This window comes from Pyxicephalus adspersus, chromosome 5 (assembly GCF_032062135.1).
Source record: "Pyxicephalus adspersus chromosome 5, UCB_Pads_2.0, whole genome shotgun sequence".
Classification (NCBI taxonomy): domain Eukaryota; kingdom Metazoa; phylum Chordata; class Amphibia; order Anura; family Pyxicephalidae; genus Pyxicephalus; species Pyxicephalus adspersus.
This window is the reverse complement of record NC_092862.1, coordinates 96,805,319-96,833,187: the sequence shown is the minus strand read 5'-3', so window position 1 is coordinate 96,833,187 and position 27,869 is coordinate 96,805,319. Positions and strand designations below refer to the sequence as shown.

At 37.9% G+C, this 27,869-nt stretch overlaps 1 protein-coding gene and 1 long non-coding RNA gene across 2 annotated transcripts in view; one reads left to right on the top strand and one right to left on the bottom strand.

Annotated features, from left to right (window-relative positions):
* On the bottom strand, positions 1–27,640 carry LOC140331306 (uncharacterized). The gene is made up of 3 exons (XR_011920913.1): positions 27,478–27,640; positions 3,090–3,262; positions 1–791 (listed from the first exon to the last, which is right to left on the bottom strand). It is a non-coding gene; the product is annotated as an uncharacterized lncRNA (long non-coding RNA).
* The window catches only part of VPS41 (VPS41 subunit of HOPS complex), a 111,512-nt gene continuing 111,242 nt past the window's right edge, over positions 27,600–27,869 (top strand). Inside the window, exon 1 of the mRNA XM_072412220.1 lies at positions 27,600–27,716. Coding sequence (XP_072268321.1) covers positions 27,606–27,716 — 111 coding nt within the window. The 5' untranslated portion in view covers positions 27,600–27,605. The remainder of the gene's footprint in view (positions 27,717–27,869) is intronic.

Sequence of the window (27,869 nt, the reverse complement as noted above, 5' to 3'; positions counted from 1 at the left end):
ATACATTTCAAACCATAGGAATGTAATATACTTTTTTGTAACAAGGTGTTATAATCAGACAGCTAAAACAAACACAGACATCGTACATTACACTTATCAGAAATATCTCCCAAGTAAGACAAGGACTTACTGACCCATTCGGAAGACAAAAGACGACGAATGGTAAAGCTTTAAAAACCAGCTTGTGAGGCCTCAGAGATATTCATCCAGCATTTCATCATAGCAGACCCAGACCTGTTCACCTCCCTGCGTACAGGGAGGAGAGAACTAAATAGAGCTGTTTATTAAAGCTGTTGTGCTGGATCATATTAGGAAGCTTGAGCAGACCACCTGGAACTCTTAAGATGCTGCAAGGTTTCATTTGCTTTTCACCCTATTTTTGCAACAGAAGACCACTAGCTTTACTAAGCTTGATCATAATTCCATACCTAGGCAAGATGCTGGACATTTATTTTGTGGTATACATAGATAAAAAGATTAATTAATAACTGTAAATCATATAACATGTATGACATATATTAACAATTTTGCTTTAATATTAGAAAGCAAAAATAAACACAACATAATTATTGTAAAACGAAATACAGCCAAATAGTAAATTTGCAGATTTGGAGAAAAATAGAAGTGCATACACATATTATGAGAATAGGATGGAAAGAGGGGAGTTGCTGACACAATACCTGGCCAACTACAGCATGCATGGTCCCTGTGTTTTGCTAAATCGCAATCCGTCAGATGTAGCCTTTGAAACACGGAATGGGGGTTTCTGCCATGCATCTGTCATTCAACTTCTGCACTTGCAGCCATCAGTAAAAGCAAAAGGGGGGAAAACAAGTCAAGCTACTATAACAAATAGGATGAAACAGTCATGTGACCTTCAATACACACACACACACACACACACACACACACACACACACACAATTTTCTGTGGACATGGAATGACATTGACAAATACCCAATACAAACTAATAAAGTGAGACAAGGAGACACTCTCACAATGTGCAGAACATGTACTGCCTAAGAATAAATAAAATGGCTAATAAAATAGAGAGTTTTTTCATATAAAACAAAAAAGAGTTTACACTCAAACTTTCCTGGGGGTGTGCATTTTACAGGGAGAAAGAATGGTATTTAAAAAAAGAAATAACACAAAACTCATTGTTGGCTGTTCTTCCTCTTGAAAGAGCCGAGCAGTTTAAGTGCTACGTTCTGTAATGTGCCCATGTCAAAGTAAAAAAAAAAAAAAAAAAAAAAAAAGATAAAAATCAATGCGATGCTTCTCCCACAAAGTGCAAAATGAAATGCGGACAAAGCGTTTCATAATCCTGTTCCCTTATGAGTTGAAATGTCTCAGTTAAGATTGCGTATTGGAGCCCTGATCGAAAATTAAACCTTATAACGTGCAAGGAAAAATTACTGTGGGTCCAAAGGCAATTGGTGCATGCATGGTATTTATCACAATTTTCTAGAAACTTTGACACAAAAATAAGGCAGCAAATTGTTTTTATTTATTTATTTTTGTGCTTCTGCTTTTTTTTCTATTTAGAACTCTTCACACAGTTAAGTCATAAAAGTATAATATATCCTGCAAAGTAAAGTATGAGCTTTCACTCCCTTTTTGCCAAAACTATTTATTTACCCTTAGATAGAGAGGGAAGAGTAGGTTTGTAAATGTGCCAAAGGTGCTACCCTCCATAATAAAAAATGCAGTTTGTTTCACCAATTGATATATTTCACATCACTTCCTGACTAGAATAGGGAGTCATAGAAAATGTCTTCAATGGGGACACATATGAAAAACTAAAAATATTAAAAAATGAGAAGAAAATTAGAACTTCTGCCATTTTATTTGTGCCTTCCTGACCTGGTGACAATCACACCCTCAATTTAGTGCAGTCATCACAGTGATAAGAAAATGTTTCCCAATGGGGTCAGATGCGCATAATATAAACTCTGACAAATTTGCCAAATCTATCCAAAGCCCTCCCAAAAGTGTGAGGGAGTAAAGCCATACAAAGGTAAAGGTAATTACAGGCGTACAACCTAATTGAAAAGGGCAGTGGTAATGTACAAAACTCAACCAAGAGAAAGAAAACAGTTTTTTGTGTTGTGATTGTCAGAGGCATTGAAGAACAACTAATAGTGCTGAACTGAGCACTCACTGCTAAGCTATGGAAATTAAGGTAATGAATTGTCAGCAGGCGTCCTCCATTCGCCATCATCCCTATAGGTCACCAATGGCATAGCCAAGCTTATAGGTGTATAGATAACTGTGTATTAGTTATGCTATAACTTGCCTAACGGGAGAGTGGATTGTACCGTCTTGATCAACCTTGCTCTAATGTTGATGAGCAACCTAAATATACACTCTGACCTTGGCCTTGACATCACAGGATGCCTCTGAAGAAAATGGTGGATATTACAGCAGTCAGGTGTAAGAAGTGATTCCGAAAGACCATATATCATGATTCACCTTGGAAGGTACAAAATATTTTCTCTGCAATAACTGTTAAAACAATTTGTTTAAAATTAACCACACATTTTATACTAATTATGTAAACACTGTTTAAAAGAAGAGATTTCTGCTGTTACTTTTATTAGTAAAAAATGTTTTATTCTGTACCTTTCCTTGATGAACAAAGTCCAACCATAGGCCAAACAATGTGATTTTACTGGCCACTAAGGTTCATTGTAAAGTAGACAACAAGATGGCAAGGCCTAATCATGAACAGTAAGTCAGCCCCAGTACCAAAAAAAGAATTATTGAGAAAAGGAAATGTTTGTTTTATGATGATTGAGAATGAATTACTGTACAGTATATACAGCTAGAGAGGTCAATAACAACCCAGAGAATATATGAGCAGCTTCAGGGATAAAGAGAGTCAAAACAGTGATGGGATGCTAGTTGACCCCATTGGAAGGGACAGATTGTTAGTTACAGTAAAAGACTACAGGCACGCTGAGTAACTTTAAGCGAAATTAAAGAATTAAATTTAATTTAAAATAAAGTTCCCCCCAAAAAATCAGGCAGAGCTTTTTTTGCAGAAAGGGACAGATGATTTACCTTCTTCAATAAGCATTCCTACCTGCCTGATCACTCGCTTTGGCTGGCAAAATCACCGAGTTGTTCATGTGCAGCTTAGCATTTGCTGCAGGGATACCTGGCACATCACAGCTTCCCCGGCAGTTGATGGGACTGAATGAACTTCAGCTGGCTTTCGCAGAATTAACACCATCCTGGCCTGGTCAATTAAGATGGCTAAAGATCACAAGGAAAAAAAAAAGGGGACAGGTGAATATAACAGAGTTTAGTTCCACTTCAAGTCAGCCACAGTAATGCATTATTTTAAGTTCATATATTAACCCCCCTGACGGTGATCCTGAGTGTGGCTCGAGGTGAATTTTATAAACCAAAAGTGGTAACTCGGAGCCACACTCCAAAAAGAAAAAAAAAATCCTACCTGCTCCCCTCTAGCAAATTCCAGCATCGGGATGCTGGGGAGGCGTGGCTTGGCAGGAAATTTAAAAGCAGAATACATTGTAATCTGCTTTTAAAACATTGATCACAGTAAAAAAAAGTTATAAAAAATAAATCCAAATGATATATAATAAATCCAAAATAATAAATCCAAAAGTGTATTCTTTTATTGGACGAATTTTTAAAAATGTTTTACATTTTTTAATACCATTATTAAATTTATTATTTTTTATAATTATTATTTATATTTTAATTTATGATTTGTGTTTCAAACTTATCATATCCGGGAATTATTCCTAAGAATTACATGCCTAAAATATTAAACAACAAATTTCCACACAAAACAATGTACCATATTAGTTGATCTCTATACTCTATCAATCGTTTACTAAAAAAGAAGCATTTTACATACACATCCTATACATATTTATTCCCCAACAAAGCAACATAACATATATACCATATATTAATTTAATATAAACTTTTATAATGGTTTGAAAACTTCATTGACCTGTGCCACAAATGTGCCCACTGGAAAAGGAAAGTCAGTTGTTGAACGTCCAGCTTTTTAGAAAAAAATGACTAACTGCACTATACTGCAACATAACAAAAGTATGAAAGATTTAACTTAAACAGCAAATGACTAGAGTAGCTGTGCAGTTGATGTCCCATAAAATACATCCAGTAGCTCCTGAATATAAAAAAAGCATTTCATGATCATAACGGAAGTGTAAACATATTGATTAGAAGAATTAGCCTGATCACAATAAACAACAAATCAATGGCACATTTTCTGTTTTTTCCATCTTTTTTTGTATATTGTTTTTTTTTTTGAGTGTGTTGCTATATTACAAGCAAAATGTCATTTTCTTAGAACACTTTGTCTGTCCCTGGTATAAATCTAGCTGATAGCTTTAGAGCATAGTAGGTGTTTTCATGTGTTTTGATTTATGAGATGGATATCTTTTTAAAACATTTTTTACTGAGATTTTACAATTTATTTATGGATAATAACGATTTCACTTATAATTCCCTATCTCATCTAGCTTAAATCTGTAAACAATTTTTTGAAAAGTATTTTTTTAGGTACATTTTCTTATAAATATATATATTACATATAATATATGTTACAGTTGGGCCTTGCATGTGATATATAATAGAATGAATGGGCTGAATGAATTACCAATTTTTGGAATGGTAATATTTATTAAGAAACTAATATTTAATAACATCTATATTATATGCACAATGTGTTTAAAATGATGTTCTCAGAGGATATAATAAAAATTACAGTGAAATGAAAGTCATAGATAAATGAAGTGTAAGTTGTATTGCCGTGACAATAAAGTAGTCAGGTTTGTGTTTATGAAGCAACTGAAAAGAAGTTTGTGCTTGAAGAATAGGATTTGAAGCAGTGCAAGATAAATGGAGACATTTTGTTAGGTAAAAATGGTATTTTACAGTAAAGAGACATTAATGTAATTTTGTTTTGTCAGGTACTAAAGCAACTTCAAAGTTACATAATAAGTCTAAAGCAACACATGAGCTTTGAATGTACCAAGTGGTAGACTGCTAATTTCATATAGGAGTGCAAGAGAGCGACAAACTAGATGAAGTCAGGGGTAACTGATAACATTGCTGCACAAGCATATGGATATTGGAAGACAACTAAACAAAGATGTTTGTATGGGCGAGGGAGTTGCTAACGTTAAATTGCTTGAACAAGTAAGGCAGAATTAAGCTTCACTTTAACGAATGACTAATCCCCGCTATACTCACCTGTCCCCATCTATTATGCTGCAGTTTGCTGCCATCTTGATTAGCTGGGCTGTGATTATGCAATTCTCACCCAGGTGCACTGGAATTCATTCAGCCACTAGTGATTTTAGGTGATTTTAGGCCTAACTGATCCTTGAGGCTGTCCTAAACTTTATGTTAAACTAATACACAGAAATACCCAAAATTAAATTTTTGAGAGTGTTAAAGAAGCAGTAGAAGATCACAAATCAGCAATAAGGAGAAGAAATTTTCAAGGGGAGGGTTAGACTGCTTTGCTTTAACCATGAGGTATTCAGGAGACCACGCATATGTCCAGAGAGAAACCCTGAAGAACAACTTTCACAATCTATATATACTGTACATCCATTACTAAAATAAATACACAGCAGTCGGACCTTCCTTTTTTTTTTTTTTTTTTTAAATATAGGCTACTAGCTAGCTGTCTGCTATGGCATACCAATGTCTTTTAATACTTTAAATTTAATACTTACCTAGAAGAAATATAAAGATTAAGGATTTGGACATCACTCAATGAAATGTTTTTTAGAAAGAGACAGCTAGAAAACTATTATTTTCAGAAGGTCAGCAATGTCTACGTACATGTTGTTTTTTCATTATTCTTTATTTGGCCTCCTCTGTACGCTTTAATTGAATTCATAGACACAAGAAGAGTGTATTTACATATGATTACAAAATAGAACTGCCTCAATGTCTTTTTTGGATATACTTTTTTTAAATTATTTTTTACAGTATTTGTAACATTGTGCTACATTGATGCAAATAAATTAGTTTGCCTCAGTCTTTTCTCTATTGTTTTACAACTTTGCTTTGTAATGGCTGTAATGTGATTTGTAATTCAGAAAAACACATGAAGTGGATTTAGTCACGGGGAGATGAAGTATTAGAGTTTAAGGTTTATTTTGTGTGTTCGGATGATAGAAAAATGGGTATTCCTAGGGTTTATGAAAGAGGAATGGTTTAGGAAGGGGACTTTATTATTTTATATGTTCATTCATAACTAGTTGTTTGTAGGATAAAATGTTTTAGCCCTGTACAGACAGATGGTTACAAAGTGGTGAAGTTGCAGCTTTTAAACCACCTTAAATGAGCAGCCAACAACAATGTACTGTATGTATTGGTTAGCATTTAAATACCATTTAACAGCACCTAGATTTCAAAGTTTTGGTCAACACTTTCTGTACGGTCAAATGCTAGCAATGTTCAATTTCAGAACTCCGTGATTTGCAATTTTGTATTACTGATATGGATCGGTGTAAATCTTACCTTACACAACTCAAATCTTCTGGCTTTGAAAACACATATGACAAGGTGTATAACAGGTGAGAGGGTATTTAGCTGATACAGTTGCGAGGTCCAGTAAGGTTGTCTTTAGGACCTCAGAAGATAATATAAAACCATGTTGATATATATGCTATATATACATTTTTTTTCATTTTACTTTTAGGGGAGTTTGTCTTGCTGCACTACCAGAATTTCTTGGATAAATCTATTATTTCGGTAATCGTCCGCAATACATATAGCTGGATCCAAGTTCTACAGCTTGACTATATGCCCCAGTGACGTGAGGAAGTTTGGGGAAGTTGGCACAAGGCTATTGGAGGACAGCAATCTTTCCCCAACTACAACAGTGATGTGCAAAGAAAGGTATCTATTTGCCTCTTAATTATGGTTCCAAATACTTTACAGAGAACCTAGATGATTTAGCAAAACTGAAATTAATCTGGTCCAGGATTAAAAACATTTGCTAACAAAAAGCCATCAACTTTCAAGAAATCCATTCCAGGTTTGCTGGATAACCCAGGTTCACCAATGATCATGTATCTAAATCGGGTCCATTGAGCCTGATTTATTGAAGCCCTCCATCACTGGATAAAATAGATCATAGATGAACCTGGGTGATCCAGCAAACCTGGAATAGATTTATTTAAAAAATTACATTATTTGGCAAATGTTTACTGTCCTGGATCAGGTCTGTTTCAGGTTTGCTGGATCACCCAGGTTCACGGATGAAAATGTATCTTCTCCAGTCTTGGAAAGCTTTAATAAATCAGGCCCATTGTTTGAAGCAGTCTTTGGGAGATTACCTATCCCTCCTAATGAATTTACCTGAATGATAAAATGCATAAAGTAGTTAAACACAGATGGATATTGTAAATGCATGGACCTAGAATGTGCTAATATTTCAGCCATCAAGGAAAATTCCCAAAATAACACAGATTTTGTGTACAGCATTTGGGTCTATAATTTTTGGTAATATGGAATGTTGCTAATATTATAAGGCCCTACATGAAAATTAGTGGAAGATTAATATGCCTCTGGGTCCATGCTTTTATAATATGTGGTAGTGTAGAACACTGTTCTATTTTAAATGCATTTTTTTGACAGAATGACAAAATTTGTACAACATTTTAGACCAACATGATCAGAAAAAGCAAATTTTATACATTTGCAATACAAGAGCTAATTTAAAGCCATGGACCTGCAATAAAAAACTTGCTAAAACATACTGGGACTTAAAGTAGGCTATAATTGCTGAAAATACATTAATTTTTTTAGGCATACTTTACTGTGCAGTTAACCTTTCTCACAACACACTGGGTGCAGGTGTTCCTTCTGGTAGTCATTTTTAGAACACTTTGCTATGACATACATATGGATGGGGCTGAGATGACGGGCATGGCTCTGGTACCGCCTGGGATAACCGTTTGGGTCCAACAAAACAAGCACTGGTAAATGTAATTGGTTTAGATGCAGTAGATGATCCAGAGACATCTGGTAACTGCTAAGGTGACTGGAAATTCAGACTAAGTATGGGCAGGATGCGGGTTGTCAGACATATGTCCTCATATGTTGAAAGTTTTTTGCTCAGGTCCAAGCACTGCATCCTGGGTGGTCACAGTTATTCTATATTCAGGAAGATTAGGATCTGTTGAGCAACAGAGTACTAGAGAAAAACTACTAAGGTATGTATCAGCTGGCAAGGAAGTTCTTCTTTCAAAAGAATTTGTCAAGTTTACTGACTTTCCCAATCCATCTTGCATCATCAAGGTTGACCCATGATAACCTAACATCTCCAGTTTTGGAGAGCTTTATTAATCAGACTCACTGTGTTATTTTTTATTTGACAAAGATTAAGGCAACTTCCAAACAATTTGAAGTACATTACTCTACACTGAGAAAGAATATTTACAAGTGGAAAACATTCAATACAATTGTCAATCTCCCTAAGAGTGGACACAAAAATTCCCCCCAAGGTGAATTTGCAAAAAAAGAGACTACAGACTTTGCAGGACTTGCAAATTTTAATGTTCATGACAACACAATTAGAAACTGAATGTGTGGCTTGTTTGAAAGTGTAGCCAGGTAAAAGCCGCTTCCTACAAAGAAAATGACCACATGGTTAACTTTGCAAAGTTGCATGTGAACATGGAAGCCAAATTACTACAACAAAGACTACTAGAAAGAGGATACTCAAAAAAAGCTTCTGAAGAAAGCTTATCAAAAAGCTCAAAAGACGAGAGATAAACTCCTGTTCAAACAACATCAGACACCTGAGGACACATCACCTCAAACCAGGAATATCACCAAATACAACATGCAACATAACACTATACGGGATTTATGTCATAAATACTGGAATATACCAAGTGATGACCCGTCACTAGCCAAATACGTGGGTAACAAACCTCAACTAGTGTTCAGAAGAGCACCAACTTTAAGCGATCAACTAGTACGCAGTCACCTAAACACCACCTCTCCATCGGCACTAATCAAAGATACATTCAAATGTGGCCATTGCAATCAGTGTCAATGGATTTATGAATCTCTATGTATGGTACTCCCCAATGGTACCACCCATCGACCCAATCACCACATTGATTGTACCACACAGGGAGTCATATACCTCACCTTGTGCAAATGTGGCACCTACTATGTTGGTAAAACGAAGAGACAATTCAAAAAGAGGATTTTTGAGCATGTCCATTCTATCACATCCAGAAGAATTATAACAACCCTAAGTTACCTTCCTACCAACCCCAGAGGTGGCAACCATGACACAAAACTATTGCAAATAGAATGCAAGTGGATCACCAACCTACAAGAAACCAAAACCCCATGTCTTAACAATATGGTTCGTTTTAAACCCTTTCTACCCTCTTCATAACAACTCCTTTCTTACATAGTAACTATACATCCCCAATACATGCACCTCTTTAGCTTGTAGTGAATAGAAACCCTCCTACTACTTCAATATACTGTGTATTTACCACATGGGAATCTGAAAATACTTGATCATCATAATATTTAAATTATGTTATACTATTGTACATTGTTATACATTGTATTATACTACTGTAAACATATTTATTACTGTTCATTGGTATCTGATACAACCATTGCAATGTTTGGCCTGCGTACCATTGTTATTACAAAGATATGTCAATAATATCATAATTCTCCTATTTAATCGCTTTGGTATCAACCTAATCGTTATTTTTATTATTAAGCATTTCTACACGGATTGCTAACATCTGATATTTTACTACCATAATATGTTTACTTATCTTCACAATTGCAACCATTGTAATGACCTTTTGAACCAATAACTTGTCATTTAGTTTTGTAATATGATATCTGTATGTTTCTATACCACACCAACCACATGCCATATTCGTTACTACACTTTAGGTATAATTAATATTCTATTTGAACTAATTTTGCTACTGTTATTATCATTGATATCTTATAACTTTATTTATTTAGAATGAGTACGCCAGCTTTCAATGTGTTCTCTACATTACACTTTTATCTTTCCCATTTCCTATCATTGCCTCCACCATTGTACTTATGCATCTACTCTCTACATCACATCTGCCTTGTACACCATTCATATCATCATCATCATCATCATCAGTTCCCTATCCATGCCTTTCAGTCTTCACTTAGTCTGCAATTCCTCCCGTTTCATACATCTAATCAAGTCTAGGCCCTTACAATCATCACCCATTCATCTATAGTTCCAGTTGTCAGTTTCCTCCATTCTCATCCCTCCCCCTACACGCCTCTCTCCTGAATAGAACAGCGCTTAGCATTAAGCTAATGGCGTCTACGAGTGGCAGAATTCACCGCATGTGCACTGTATCCATCCCTAATCCTGGCATTCTTCCAGGGCGGAAATGGCTTCCCGCTCCTGACTGCGCAAGTGCAATGTTCTACATGTGTGCAGTCTTCAGTTCCAGACGCCAACCATTACAACCATCCCCCTTTTTAAAGCGCTATACCCGCAGCCTCACTATACTAATATATTTCAACACTTTATGCCTCAGTACAATTATTATTATTATTATACAGTATTTATATAGCGCCATCTTATTACGCAGCGCTGTACAAAGTCCATAGTCATGTCACTAACTGTCCCTCAAAGGAGCTCACAATCTAATGTCCCTACCATAGTCATATGTCATTAATGTAGTCTAATGTAGTCAATTTTTAGGGAGAAGCCAATTAACCTCACTGCATGTTTTTGGGATGTGGGAGGAAACCGGAGTACCCGGAGAAAACCCACGCAGACACGGGGAGAACCTACAAACTCCATGCAGATAATGCCCTGCCTGGGAATCGAACCTGGGAGCTATCGTTGCAAAGGCCAGAGTGCTAACCCCTGAGCCACCGTGCTGCCGAATTCTCCTTATATAGAACTATTTACATTGAATTAGAAGACATAGCATTCACATCTACTCCTATACTCTAATATATTAGTCTTTGACTCTTGCCCCACACAGCCTTTCTCATGATTACTTATACTTACAGCTACATGATTCTACCCTTTGGTTTTTTATGGTCTGCATATCACCTTGTTAACCCACAGTACTTTATTATTGTACTGATTGGCATATACGTATTATGATTATATACAGTAACTTCCTGTGATCCCTAAGTCCCCTGAAGAAGCCAATAAGGGCAAAACACGTCGGGCCAAAGTATTACATCACGATTATTCAAGCACTCCTTATCTTAGAACCATCAGTGTATAGATTATCAGTCCCCAACCTACTCTGTGCCTCCCCCACCATTCGTGGGGAGGCCGGGACAAAATCGCCTGTAACTTTATCGTTTGTATATATGTATCTCCTATCTTTTTATTGTATGTTTTATGAATCTAATTTAACCTACTCACAATATATATCTACTTATTGTGGACAAAACCCATGCTTTTGATTCTTGATTCTTATTTTTTGTATACTTTGCATGTGAACAAACAACATGACTTCTAGAACAGGAACACAGTGGAGATGTTTGGCCATAATATACAGCATCATGTTTGGTAAAATCCAAACACAGCATACCAACTGTCAAGCACAGTCCCATGACTGTACAGAATATACAGTAAAAAAAAATTGAAACTTCTGTGTTGGTATCACATGGATATGGATACTAGAATTGAGTACATTTTTCCTGGAAGTCTACTGAACCCTTTAAAAATCACTGCTTCCTCTGTATAAAGAATGCAAACAGAAAAAGGTTTCTACATCAGTAAAGAATAAAAAGGTTGCCATCATTGTACTTTGACGGGATACTAAACATAAAATATTTATCTTAGAATAGTCAATCAAATCCTAATTCTTCAGCTAACATTCCTTATTGGTGGAATTATTTCTAATCCTTTTCAAAGTATTTCATCTTTTCTAAAATCACCTGATGACACAATACGCATATCTATGATGTGAATCACTTTCATCTATTGACATAAGTTGGAATGTTTTATGTTTTATTTCTTTCCCGGGGCCAATCATTTTTAGTGGAATTTGAATAATGCAAGGTTTTTCATTTCCAAAGATATAAAAAATTTTTTTTATATCTTATACCATAACTATGGATTTTAGATGCAACTAAAAGCATTTACAGATAGGGACAGTAACTTAATATTATTACTTTAGAAAAATATTAAAAGGATTAGGCAGACATTTTAAATAGATTCTAGTGTGTGTTTTTTAACAAGAATGTAAGCATTGTAAAAATGTAAATAAAACAATTCTGACATGTTTTTCATATTTTACATGCTGTGTCTTAGTTCACAACATTTCCAATATGAACATTACACAGGTCAACATGTCATTTTCATCAGATATAATTTATAAGGGCTTTGTGGTATTTCTGATGCAGATTTCAAATCTGTGTTTAGTTTTTCTCTAGCATGTCCAGTTTTTGTGATGCAGTTAATTATATATTGTGTGAAATTCGTTATAAAATAGCCTTAACATATTACAACATTTAACAAGTTTTCTTTTTTTTGAGGTTTTTACATGTTTGTGTGCTTTGTATTAGGATAACTTATTAATTTTGCTATATATTGTAAATACTTGAACAGTAGTGGTAGTCTGTTGCCATGCATTGTGCTGCAGTTATCTAGAAAGGTGCATTAGGGTCCTCCAAGAATAATGGCACTGCCAAAAATAAAAGCATGCTAGTGCATTAAAATGACCGGACCTAGTATCTACACCAAAACCTGAAACAGTACATTTAAGCACAGAAATTTTGGAAACGAATGTGAATTTGATTGTGGCCATGCATGACTTTGATCTCTAAGGTACACTTAATACTTCACAGCATGCTGCCTCCAAACTTTAAAAAGAAGAGAAGTGGTCTCTGATCTTTAGGACAGAAACCTATAAAAATTTTTAGATCATTGAATTAAGTCTCCACCCCTCCCCCCGATCATTGCATTTTTGCTAGTAAAGTCCATTTTCATGTTCAAAAAAGAAATGTGCAGAGTTTAGAACAGCCTTTCTTGACCTTTTTAACATGGAGGAACCCTTTCAAGTCTCCAGGGAATCCCTGCTATCTTTTTTGGATCCATACCTCATAGTAAATTAGTGGGGTGGTCAAGAAGAACGTGGGAAGAACGTCACCCATACAGATAGCCAAAATGATCATTAGTGTCAATTATACTGACCCGAGAAGCACAAATTGCTCCTTGCTCAATAAACCCCTGGCACCCTCTAGAGGAATCCTGGTTGAGAAATACCAGTTTAAAAGGAGGTAGACAAGAAGCAAAATTAGAAAACTGCTTACCATTTGCACTTCAGTCTTCCTCAGTTGCCTCACTATTTGCACACACAAAAGCACACACACACATGCCTAATCATATCCTAATCTAGGATAGATATTAGATTTAGGACATTGACATTCCCTTTCCTACTTTAAACAATAAAAACAGTTGTTTTGGCTATACACACAGTTCAGTCTAATCCAAAGCTCAAGATATATGTGTGCCCTACTTGATCAGTTGTCAGCTTTTAGAACCAAAATACATTGGTGCTGGTAAACTTGCACTTAGATAACACTTTCAAAAGCAATAGACCCAGTTTTACTCTGTATGAAGGCTTGTGGGACACACACAAAGAGAAAAAAAAAAAAAAAAAAAAAAAAAAAAAAGCTTCGTATGAGCTAAATAAATGTTAACAGACTAATAAACAAACAGTGATTTGTTTGCTATAAATTAGAGTAACAACAAAACAAACACAAATAGGTTGAAATTAGTTACACAATGTCTACCAATATTTTTGGAACCTCTTTGATATTGGTATGCTTCACTCAAAATACACTTCTATATACAGTATAAACAGCAATCATGGAAATTCTGACTTTACAAATCCATGTAAAGCAATTGTTACTGTTTATAGGTTATTGCACGTTTCATACATTTAAGTAACGATTGTCCCGCAGCCCTTAGCCTTGTGGATGGCTTTTTCAACGCTTCAAAAAAATTTCATTTTTTTTTTTTTTTTTTTTTTAAAAGAGATCAAAGACAAAAATACTCTGACAACTCATAAAAAGTGATTTCATTCTGTAACCCCAACAACAAAAGCCATTTTCTCATGTTCTCTTTCATTTTATCAGCAGCCAGCACAAAGAATAGTATTCTTAAAAAAAGAAAAAAAAAGAAAAAAAATGACACTATTTCAATAGATTTGAACTTCAGCGCAATAACCGTATCACTTATTGCTGCAAAAGTCTACATTTTCAGTGGCTGAATACAGCAACAAATAACAATGGCTTTGTCAGGTATGAAATGTATTCTTTATGTAACAATTTTTACTGAAATTGCTGGTGCAACTGTTCAGTGGATTGCAAACAACTGGATCTAACAATCTTTTTTTTGTGTTAAGAAGTTATCCCTGGAGGACCTTAGATATAACAGGACTGAGCTAAAACTTGTAATGGCTAGTTTAAGAACACCATGGGAAATTATTGGCACTAAGATTCCTTCACTACAAGGGCTGACGCAGGCTATGCTCAGGATAAATTTTACTACTGTGACTGAGACTCTCTCTAGCAGCAACTGGCAAACCACAAGAGAAAACATTACATTGACTTTCTTTTATGAAACCAGCTATATCCAAAATAAAATAACATATTGCAGATACTCCTTAATGACACCATATATCTTGAAGCTGGAACTTGACTCTCTACCAAAATACTTAAGAACTCATTGGCCCTAATAAAGTTGCTGACAAGTACCTAAAGGTTACCTAAAATATATTTAGATACAAATAGATGTGGATTATAAGCAGGAAACCAAAGAAACACCAAAATAATAAACATCTATACCTGTGGTTTCTTGAGTTTCAGCTTAAGGCAACGTGCAAAATTCATGATTATGCTCTTTGTAAAGTAACCTACTATATAGCTATTCATTACAATTCTGAGACATCTGATAAATGTAAACTTAGATGCTTTTACCTTGTTTCTTGCATTGCAATGCTGTTGACACACAACAGGATCTTTAAACCACATGTTGCATGTCTACTTGCATATGCTTCAGATACACCATGCCTGTGCAAGGTGAATTGGCATAGCCATTCCTATAATTTCAAATTGGGTGACATCTCAGGAGCACAACTGGAACAAAAATCTCACCCCATAACACAGTGCCTCGAATACAGCTTTTATTATTTCATAAGCATGGTAAAGCTAACATAAGACTACAGTGATTTAAAATGACTTAAAACTGATATCTTACACAGAGTAACAACCGTTTCAGAAGATATGAAGTAGACCTATTATGAGAGATGATGTAAGCTGCCATTGCTGAAATAATTCTAGATGCCTGGATATGATATTTTAATTTCAGTAATTTAATCACACAACTAAAAAAAGCATGCAGATAACTGTGGGACACATGGCTTAACACCTAAGCTGCATAGTCATTCTGAGTTAGTGATGTAAAAAGGTAACTAAGGCAGAGGGTCAAAACACCAACCAGGCAAGCAGCATGTTTTAGATCTGGGTCCAGGTACATATTGTGGCTCTCACTGAATGCTCTTCATAAAAAAAGAAAAAAAAAATACAAAAAACTGCTTTATAGGAGGCACCATGGCCTGATCCTTTCTACTACTTTCTTCCCAGAGCACCAAAATAAAAATTTCCCGTCTAGTTTTTAGTTATTAAACGATAAAACAAACACATTAAGTGTCTAAAAGTGACAGATAGTGGTGATCACATAGTTCCAATAGGAGTTAATTCCAACTTCGATCATAACTCAGAATATGAGCAATCCAAATTTCAATCTAGCATTAGTGTACCTGTCATTGGTATAGTATGGCTAAAAAAAAGAAATTAATTCTGTGAAGTGATTGCATGATAGGCAATCACGAGGATGCATTCTGGTGATGGGGAATGTTGCCCTTTATCCCGAATTACCAGGTATTTTTTTTAGCTCTGGAAAGGGGTAATGAGGCCGGCGGAAATGAAAAAGGGTATTCAACAGCCAAGCCTGTGTGTCTATAGTGTGTCTGCTGACCAAGACAGGTCTAGTAGAGATAGAAAACATTATTCTGTAGTAGGCAAGATGGTAGGGGGGGGGGGGGGGTCCAGAAATATGCATCAAGCATCAATATTTTTCCCAGTCATTTGCCACTGTTCCTTTAAATGTTAACACTTATATCACTTATCACATATAGAAGAAATTCACACTGCTGGGATGATTTATAGTTTGCAAGATGTTTTTCGTACATTCAAGAAAAACATCTTGCTCCAGTGGTTCTAATGGACTACGATGCACATATGATTTACATTGCATTGTGCATTGGGTTGTGCTGAAACTCAACTAATGTTGAGGTGTATTGGCAAGGTTTGTTGGTATACAATATAAATGGTGGAATCACACACTGCACAGTGTTTTAGTGTTACATAAACAAGCATGTGAATCACAGATAAGAATCCACCTTGATTGAACCTCCTAAAATTCTTTCTTTAGGCTGTGTTCAGATTAATGCTTATGGAGTTTGCTTATGATTCTGTTGAATTTTTCTGAATATAGAAATGATTAAAAAGACACTAAACACTGACCAGCAGCACTGACCAGGTGCTCCTTACTAGTATGTTGTAGGACCCCCTTTTTTCTTCAGAATTGCCAAATTTCTATGTGGCAAAGATTCACAAAAAAGTGCTGGAAACATTTCTCTGGGGCTTTAGTCTATATTCGCATGATAGCATCACACAGTTGCAGCAGATTTGTTGGGTGCACATTCATGATCTGAATCTTCCATTCCATCACATTTCCAAGATGCTCTATTGGATTGAGAGCTGGCAACAGTGGAGGAATTTGAGTACAGTGAAGTCATTATCATAATCAAAAACAGTTTCATGGGGAGTGTGTGGTCAACTGATGGCCGAATAGAACGCAGGGCACAAAGGATCCGTTACCCGTACATAGGAACCTCTATATATCAGCACCTAAGGAGCTTACCAGGCAAGCCTTCATGGGTCCTAAGACCAAGGGAACACAAAGGGGTCATTTAAATAGGGGAGAACTGGCAACAGAAGGGATCCTGGGCTTCTTCTCCGTCTGCAGGCAGGCCACAAGGGACCAGGTAACAAAGCAGCTGCCTGATTTAATGGGATCACCTGCGGAAATGGCACCCCACACTCATATCATTAACTCACACACTCCATTGTCACAGGCCCCTAAGACATTGGATACCAGTGGCTCTGCATTCCACCAAGTGCAGGTATTGACACAGTCTCCAATTCCAAACCCTTGTATTCCTCTTACTATGGACGACTCTTTAGGCTGCAGGTCATTTTCATCTACAAGATATGACTGATGATGTGAGATGATGGGACTGGAAAACACACCTTAAAGCTTTACCTACCAGGCAGGATCTTGAGCACAGAATAGGTCAGTTAGAAGCTAGCTGCAAGTCAGAATGCAAAGTTATGCAGTGCTCTTTGACCAATACCACTTTAGCCCTGCAAAATACATGTGCAGACCTTTCTTCACAAATTGCATCTCATAAGGAGATCTTAAGCTGCATACACACTTCCAATTTTTATCGTTTGTAAACGAACGACGAACGATCCTGCACGATATCTGCGAACGATCGTATAGCACCGATCCTGTACATACAGATGACGACACGATCGTTCAAAGATATTGTACACACATATATATACACACACAGTATATATATATATATATATATATATATATATATATATATATATATATACACACACACACAATACAGCCTGTATCAATCAGATGTTCGTTCATCGCGCATGCTTAGAACATGCACGATCACTGAACGACAGTACACACGATAGATGGTCAACGATCGTCGTCCAATCCGATCCGCCGGTCCGGTCGTTCATTTCCAACGACTATCCTCGTTCGTCGGCGTCGTTGGTTACTTTTTTTACAAACGATTTTTGGCCAATCGGTCGTTTGTCGTTCATTTCCAACTATAAAAATTGGACGTGTGTACGCAGCTTTAGAGTGTCATGAGGTGCAAATAATTAAGCTGTATTTACTCCATAATACCACCAAGAATCGCAACAGATGGAATAATATTGGCATCCAGGGCTTACAAGAAATTGTTCCAAATGTAGAGCTGCCTGCCACAGCCATCTCTATCTTTGCCAAACTAATGGACATACCATCTGTGGACATTGAAATTAACAAGGTTCAGAGAACCCTAGGGCCTTGTTGCAAGGATCTCCAATGCCCTAGAATACAGTCTAAACATTCATTTCTATAGGACTAAAGACATTATGGAAAAAGGCCAGGACTGCAAATTCCAATGAATATGCAGGTGCAGAATTCCAGCTGTTGCAGGATCTTTCTAAACCTACTGTGGATCTCTGATGGGCTCTCAAACAGCTACTTAACATTTTACAGGAAAGAAATATTCCCTATCAGTGGGGATATTTATTTCACCTCTTCATTCGCAAAAGTGGCAAAAAAGTAAAATGTAATATTTACCGTAATTTTCCTTTTACGATAAGCTTCATGTCAGCACACAATGGGTTAATCCTGTTCAACGCCCACTCTCTGCCACGCTCAGGGGACAGGGCCACTAGGGGGTGCTATGGTTTGCACAGAGGTGGTGTGAGTCCTAAGAAGGGCCAAGGTGCAGAGTCTAAGCAGTAACCAGGTCTTTTTCAGAGCCTCTGATGGTGAGGATGTTGTGCCGCTTGTTACTGGCAGGTTGTGGTCCTTGGGCACACCAAGTTGGGCAATATGAAACACAGTGCCAAATCACAAAGCAGAAGGATAGTCAAGGCATGCAGCAAGCAAGGGAGCTCAGGTCACATGCCAGGGGTCAATTACTGGGGTTCCAGCAGACAGACACCACTTACACAAGGACTACAGCGGACACAGGGAACACAGGAGACACTGGAAGCAACAGGAGGCACAGGTGACACAGGAACTTCCACAGACAGACAGAAACAGCAACAGCACAAAGGAAGTTGGCTGGGAATCAACAAACTGGATAATGAGGGGTTAATGCAGGAGTTGGACAGAGGAACCACTGAATTAGCCAACAGGTGGGGAAATGTTGCACAAACCTTGTGTCTGAGCTAGCTAAATAGCCAGGGATGGTTAAGAGGCTTTTTCCTGATTGGCCGGTGAAGCTGATACAGCATATATGAATGAGCTGTGACCCATAAAAGGATTCTAATTGTTTGCCGGCTTAACTATGCAGATGGTTCAGACAATCTGGGAGGTACTGAGGTCTACTTATTCTTTGGTAGCCCCCAAGGGAAAAAAGGAGGTGTTCTGAATGACATAAATAGTAGGTGCCAAGGCATTCAGGTATTCTTGGAGAGTACTGCTGATGTAAAGTTTGCAGGTCCATTGACCATCTACTAGAAGATTGTGGGGAGCCCTTTCTCCTTATTAGATGAAAGGTTGGTGTAACATAACTACCTTCTCTGGAAAGAAAGGTGGTAGAAGGCTTTTCGGCACCCAAGACAATCTCTAAAACTTATCTGGTGGCAATGACAACCACGAAAGGGCTGCCTTCAGCGACAGAAGGTCTAGTGAGATCTTGACCCTGGTCTATATGCATCAGATCAAGTAAAATCAAGTACAAGATAGGTCACCTTCCAGTGATCTAGCCTTTTGGGGGATTATCTGCAATTGCCATAGGTTGAATAAAATAAGGTGAGCAATGAAACCTCTGCACGCTGACCTTTCAGTGTGTTGAAGTCCTACACCTAAATAAGTTCCAGAGTAAGTTGCATTTGTGGGAACACTGCTCCAATAATGCTTGGAAAAGCATAAGGTATTAGGTAACCATGATGATCCTATGGTTAACGCACCACAATATGAGCAACTGCTGGATCCTAATGACCTTTGTGGCAGTAACACAAACCTTGATCTAAGAATCATAAATGGTAATGGGATGGTAAATCCAAAAATAAGGTCCCACAGAGTTCTGAACTTTGATTGCTGGATATATAGTCAAAATTGCCAGCCATTACATCATGGAACCCCTTCTAGTAAGAAAAAAGTAAAGGCTCGCAGTTATTGCAAAACATGAATATAGATGGTATTGTTAATTGTATTCCTGGCTTTCATATGGGTTTTAAGCACCCTTTCATAGCAGCCTAGGTACAACTATCAATGCCTTTCAAGATCCAGGAAACTAGGTGCTGCTTTTTTTGTTTGGATGCATCAGGGGATCTTGTGAGAGCAAGAGGTTTGAAAAAGAGAGGAACACTTAACACTCAAGTTAGGAGCATGCACCACAGCCATCTAAGCCAGTTGAATATAATTGCTAAAAAAGTCAGCTCCTTCAAGAAACACTTCAGGAACCTGTGAACCTAAAACACTAGGGGAAAACACAGGCCATTGTCAGCTCAACTGACCCCATGGCTTGTTGGCAAGGAAAAACTGCTGAAGTTCGCCAGTTTGTGGGTTTGTCAAGGATGCAACAGGTCCACTAGTGGGAGGAAGGAGCACATTCAAAGGATTTTGGATGTATAAACCATTTATTGTTGCTAACAAACACTTTTTTATTGAAACATCATAAAATAAATATTTGAATTTAAATATATTCATCTGGCATAGTAATTCCCAGGGGAATCTAACTTATGGAAAAACTCTAGTTTTAGAATATTTGGAACTGTTGCACTTACTGGGCTGGGTCAACCTCATAGGGCTATCTGCCCCAAACAAAGTGTGCTCCAGTTGCTCTTGCTGGCATCTGATGTAACAGTTATCTAATCATATGAAAGGAAAGATCTTTTCTGTTCAAATACCACAATGGCATACAATGGCATATAATCCCTTGTCTGTAATCCATTTGGAAGAACCTGGAAATGAAAGTACATTTCATATCCATCTATACCAGCCCACAGACTCTCCTTTAGCTGTAAGTGCTTAGTGAACTCGCTGGCTATGCTTACCCCTGCACAGCATAGCAATGCAATAATTATCCAATTCACAACACAAAGATGACCTTTTCAGTGCACAGTTTTGCAGGGTACTACTTCCTGAATCTTTACCATCACATTGCATTTTAATGTAGGCAAACCAAACATGGGGTCCAAACTCACAACCATGTTTGTCCTTTTTTTTAACACACAGAACCATAAGACTGGTTAGTGAGCTACATACATTTGTGAAGGAGTTTCCCACAAGGCTTGGTTCTTTCCACTAGGTGAATCAAATTTTCAAATATTAAATCTATATCTAGTATTTAGCATAGTGAGACATTGTTAATTGTCAGCATTACACAAACACACATTAGGTTGAATGATGGCTCCTTAGCACAGAGCCTAAACAGATACACTTTCATTCAGATCCTCAACCAGGTGTGAGATTTGCAGCAAACACAGAACTTGACAGACTCAGTGCACTCTTGTCTGCAATACAAGACACACCTCAGCACATGCTGTTGTATTTCTACACACAGTGCTCTTGTAGCAAATCTGCTATATTAACGAAAAATAATTTATTCAAATATTATGTCAGTGGCTCCACATAAATGAATCCTATGACATACATAAAATTTATAAATCTTTCAGGTGTCTCACCAGCATACCCATTAGGCCGATTCCAGGATTCACATTATGATCCAAACATATTGAAAGATTACCATACCTCTAAGCCACAGATGGAGTGTGTGTGAAGATTTGTTGTTTAAATGGATCAAGCGCTACATATGCTCCGAAGGGCCCCTGCAGCAGAGCTCCCCTCCATGGTGACTTTCAGCAACCACACAGGGGGGACTTCGCCTGGACGGTGGAAAGCCAGAGATATACTTCAGGTGAGAGTACACAGGAGGAAAAAAGAATGATCACTAAGGTATGGAGTGCTTTGACTCTATCTAGTTAGGACCTTAGTGTGGGAGTGGAAAGAGATTAACCCGTCCCATTCTGAACAGTCAGAAAATTATATTTTCTGGGATCCCTCGGACCTTCCTCAGCTTCTCACTGACTTGTAGCTATGGAACATAACCCTTTCTGAGTAGCCCACGATCCATGTTGAACCATGGATCTTATTCAGTACTGCCTCTACCCTTGCCATGTGACGCTGGGTCTTCTGATGCATCCCATGGCCATCCTCATCGATCCGCCTGGCCACCATATCTGAAAATCATTAACACTGCCGCTACAGTTTGGAACTCTATTTTATTGCTGATACCACAATAAGCTTTTTATCTTTATCTTCCACACTAAGCTTGCAGGTTACAACCATAGGTGGCAACAGTTGAGCATCAGGGTGGTTCAAACTTCCAAAAAGATGACATGCTGTCCTTTTCTTTTGGTATGAATGGGAATTACATGTTTCTCTAGTCCCTCTCCTCCTGTGGATGTTTGTAATGATACTTACCTCTACTTGTAGTTGATTCTCTGGATGGACGATTATTTGGGACCTCTCCAGGATACCCCTTGTGGATTTACCTTTGCCTTATCTTCCAGAGCTACATATATATTGCAGACCTCCCTGCCTCCCATGAAAGATTTTCCCCATTGCATGCTTCATCTCTATTCCAGGAATTCATGAATCTACATAACTTGCAGGGATTGGATCGTTGGAGGGGATGGTGATTCATGTTTTTTTCCATGGGATGGGTTGTATTGATATTATTAGGGCACACCCTGATATGAGAAGGAAGGGACCAGTATTGTTATGTACAGGGTATTCTGGAATAGTAAGTGATTCATTATGTGCATTTTTATGCTTGAAACCCCAAAAAGCCACAATTGTTAAGAACTGCTTAGTCTCCCTGGTCAAGTAGGTTACCCAAGGATATATATATTGGATGTATTGTTTTCAGGGGTATCCCACAACACTCCCACGACATATCCCAGAAAACACTTTTTCCCCATGTAGGCCAACCATCTTAACATTTGGAAGATAAGGTTTTCCCCTTTTCCCCTACTAGAATCCCCCTAGGACGCTATGACAATAGCACCTCCCAATTGCCTAGATTTTCCCCCCATTTGTATTCTACCAATCCTCCCTTACTCCCCCCTGATCCTCTCCCTTAATTCCTCTTCCCCCATCTTTCTACCACCTCAGTACTCCTTTGGGGCTTCCCTTGCCACCTATTGTTTTATTACCACATCCGTTTAAAGTGCACAGACACCCTCTCTAATGGCTCACCGACAGCACCAGGCTCACCCTCTCAAGATCCGCACCCTCAACACCAAAGGGTTTAATAGCCCATCTAAACGATCTCAAATCATCTACCGGCAACACAAAGCCAAAATTCACATTTTGTTCCTCCAAGAAACCCATTTCCAGACCCAAAAGATACCATCCCTCCACAGTCGCCACTACACTTTCTGGATACATAGTTCCATTCCCGATGCCTATTAAATTGAAATCTTTATAGCCTTTCACAAAACTTTACCATTACAGATCATAGATGGCTGCATTGATCCTCTGTGCAGATACCTGTTGCAAAAATTTGTGGGAAAAGGTCTATACAGTGGTCCCTGCCCAGCATACCCACTGTAGGGATTATTCAATATCTGGACACTGTGAGCCTGATGTATTAAAGCTCTCCAAGACTGGAGATGTGTGTAACTGTAACTCACTACAGAAAACAAAATCCTAACTTGACAATGTTCTTCACTGGTGATGGCTCACTGTGCTACTGTCATGATATTAATGCACACTTTAACAGTTTGTCACAAGAGCATGTTCCATCTGAATGGTGTATCTTCATTGATTCCTCTAAAAGAAGCTTAAGAACAGTCTGACTGCATAATGGTAATTCCAAACCAAGTTTACTGATTGCCCATTCTGATAACCCAAAGGAGTCCTATGACAACATGAAGTTACTACTTGAAGCAATCCAGTATAAAACACACCAGTGAAACATCTGTGGGGATCTAAAGGTCATTGGCTTGCTGATGGAAATGCAAGGAGTATTTACAAAATATTGCTGTTTCTTATGCCTGTTGGACAGTCGATCTACGGTAGACCATTATGTCAAGCGTGATTGGCTACCAAGAGATACCTATAAGCCCGAAACAAGTAGTGTCAAGTTTCTGCCACTGGTTGATCCGCATAAAATATTTCTGCCACTTCTCCGTATCAAGTTAGGTTTGTAAAGCCTAAAACCTTGTAAAGGCTATGGGTAAATCAAACTCCATGGGTTTTCAGTACCTTGTTGAGAAGTTTCCAAACATAAGCACTGCAAAAACGAAGGAAGGGATATTTATAGGGCCACAGACCAAGTCTGTTTTGCAGGATGATGTTTTCAAACAATCTCACTTAGTAGCTGAGCTAGAAGCTTGGGATGCATTTAAGTGTGAAAATTTCCTGGGCAACCATAAGTCTCCTGCATACAAGGAAGGAGTTCAGAATCTACTTGATTCATACCTAAAACTAGGTTGTGGCATGTCATTAAAAATACGTTTCTTGCACTCACATCTAGAAATCTTCTCAGAAAATCTTGGTATGGTGAGTGACGAACAAGGAGAATGTTTTTACCAGGACATTCAGGTAATGGAGCACCGCTACCAAGGTTTCTGGAATGAAAGTATGATGGCTGGGATGCTGTACCGCGACAATCCAGACAAAGAGTACACAAGAAAATTCTACTTTAAGCATTTCTGAAGAAACAATGGTACCTAACTGACACCATTCAGTAGATCTATACCACAGTGTGCCTTTTTTTACTTCACCCTGAAGATGTATTAAAAATCACTTTAATGGTGCTTACGTTTTAGTACAAAATGCATGCATGTACAATGTTAAATTTGTTAGTACTTATAACTCAGGAACTGTATGTTAGGGAAAAACTAAAAAAACAGATCTGAAATCGGCTCAAAAAACTGATTTAGAAAAGTTTGCTGTGGTTTCTGATGATTATCAAAACTAATTTTTTGTTGACCTGTATAATTATCCAAACCACCGACTCATCGAATCTCATCCTCCTCCTCAGATAGATGCTGGCATTGCAAATCTCAGATGGGTTCGATGATACATTTGTGATGGGAATGCCAACCCATCTTCCAATCATGGGAAACAATTACATAACTATAAAATACACCCACAGGCTCAGGTGTCCCCAACAATTCCAAGGTAGCCTTGATAATAACAGGTTCAGTAAAATCCACTAAACAGATTATACTTCGAAACTTCCTCACAGCAGTTCGGGCAAACAGACAGCGGCTCCCACTTTGAGGGAATGGCTAACAGAAATATATGATGATGTAGTCTGTCTGGGACTGTTATGTTATGGTGGTAAATGGGATGTTAGTTGGTGTTGAGGATGTAGATCTGTGACCCTTTCTTCTCCCTAGTATCCCAGTTCACCTTCACCCAATCTGTCCCCAACCTCACATCATACCTGCCCACCCCCCCGTCTGATAGGGCTATGACTATACAAGGTTCCCCAGTGTCTTTGTCCTGTTCTCTATATTAAGTTTTGTCTGATATTAAAAGGAAACCGATTAATAATAATATTATTATTAATAAACAGGTTTTATATAGCACCAACATATTATGCAGCGCTGTATATTAATTAGGGGTTGCGAATAACAGGAGGAGGAGAGGACCCTGCCCTGAAACCTATGGACATGTTGTTATCATAATCATATTCACAGATGATATCAGGGCAGATGGCTCTGTTAGATATTTTATTTGGTCAGTAATCACTACATACGTGATATGTGGGCAAATAGACCCAGTATTATGCTGTTCCTTTACAAAGGGATACACTTCACCTTTTTCTATGTTGTAATAAGTGATTTTTCAGTTATGTTTCCCTTGCTACTCTGTTTTCCCTTTCCTCCCTGGCGTGGATAATGTTTGTCACATGTGATGTTTGTGTGTTATAAAAATTAAAACTCCAATAAAAACTAAGAAAACAAAAAAAAAAGGTGGAAATTATTTGAGCTTGATAATATAGCCCATTATTCTGCTGGAAATAACCATTCGAAGTTAGGAACACTGTAGTCACAAAGGGATGGACATGGTCAGCACTAATACTAGGGTAGGCTGTGACATTTAAATATTGGTCATTTGGTACTAAGAGGGACCAACATGTGGCAAGAAAATATTCCCCACACCATAGTGCTAGGTTCTAGGTTCAAACCTCAGCCAGGATACTATCTGCGTGGAGTTTGCATGTTTGTGTTGGTTTCTTTTGGGCACTCTGTAAACATACATTTAGGTCAATTGGCTTCCCCTCAAAATTGCCCAATATTGAGATATGACTATGGTGGGAACATTAGATTGTGGACCTCTTTGAGGGACAATTAGGGACATGACTATAGACCCTAGTATGCCAATCAGTAATGTCTTGCAATCTTCTAGAATTACCTACTGCCTGATCTCCTCTGCGAGGCATGCAGAAATTGAATAAGAGGCATGCAGAAATTGAATAAGAGGCATGCAGAAATTTTTGTTTTTAATTTAAAAAATTTAGGTGACTTTTAAAGAGGAATGGGTAAGGATTTGCATAGGGAAAAAAAGGAAGGTATGCTTTAACCCCCATGTGTGCAGAAGAATCAGCTTCTGCAATAATGCACTAAAAATAAGCAATTTTCATTGACCTGTATAAATCTACTAGTAACGCACTGTAGTGCACATACATTGCTGCACCATTCATTTTTAGGGGCTCCCCTACACACTAAAGCAACATATCTGCATCACATGTGTATCACAGCTTATGGGTATGTGTTGTGGTGCTTTGGAAAGTCTTGCACATTTTTTTTTTGTTTTGCAAGTTAGACTGTGTGCAGGTCATTTATTTAGAATAGACTCCTAACTCACATGTCATTAGAGCACACACATCTAAATGAAGGTTCAATGTTTAGCTATTGGTTACAATATATCTGAAGACAATGAACCTTAGTCTCCATGGACGTTTTCCCCAGCGTTTAACCTGACGCTTTAAAAGCCCTTGTTTGAAATCCCTATGCATTCCAATGGGCTAATCTACACCAGGACGTTTCCTTGAGGCACGTTTATGAGCGTTATCATTGCTTGCAACGTTTAAAAAATTAAATGGCAGGGTTAACGTCAAAGAACACGGGTAAATGCTTCTACTGATTTAAATGGGGGTGTTTTCCTGCATTTTCCCATGTTTATAAGCACTTGAAAAACGTGGGAAAATGGGTTTTAACGCGGCACAGGCATTTTCCAGTGTTTTAAAGGCACGTGCATAAAAACGCAAATAAACACAGTAGGAACATTTACATGTTATTAAAAACGTCCGTGTAGACCGAAAGAGTGCTGAGCCACAGCTACACAAATGCTGGTACACAAAACAGTAGGTTGTGTATATACAGCACAATACAAACACGTCTGTATTGGTAAGGTTTTGGTATATTTGCGCATGGTTTGCAGTTTTTAAAGGATATAGAACTTATTTCGTACTTTTTTTTCTATTGTATTTCATATTATTTCAGTCATCTGCAACTTTCCCCTCACTCACCCCAGCTCCACAGATGAAGCCAGCTGAAGTGGGCGGAGCCATGTGCACAAAGCGGGATGACTGGTCGTTGCCTCGCTTCCTCTTTCGCTATGCTCAGAACAAACATGAATAAAGTTACACAGTTTTGAATGAGTCAGCTGCGCGTGCAGGGTATTGTAGTCCAGTCCTGTGTTAGTCATGTGACTGACCTCTTCCTAGTCATGGCTGAAACGCAGGGATTCTTTGCATCTTCTGACCAGGTTAGACGCCGATGCCCTATGTGCAGCTTACCGTCCAAGTGTCTCCCCTAGCACGGCGATGCAGGCTTGTGGGTGCTTCCAGTAGTGGGACTGTGTTGTGTGTCTGTAGCAGGAAATAAATGTTAGCTGGTTTCTAATGATAACAAATCCATT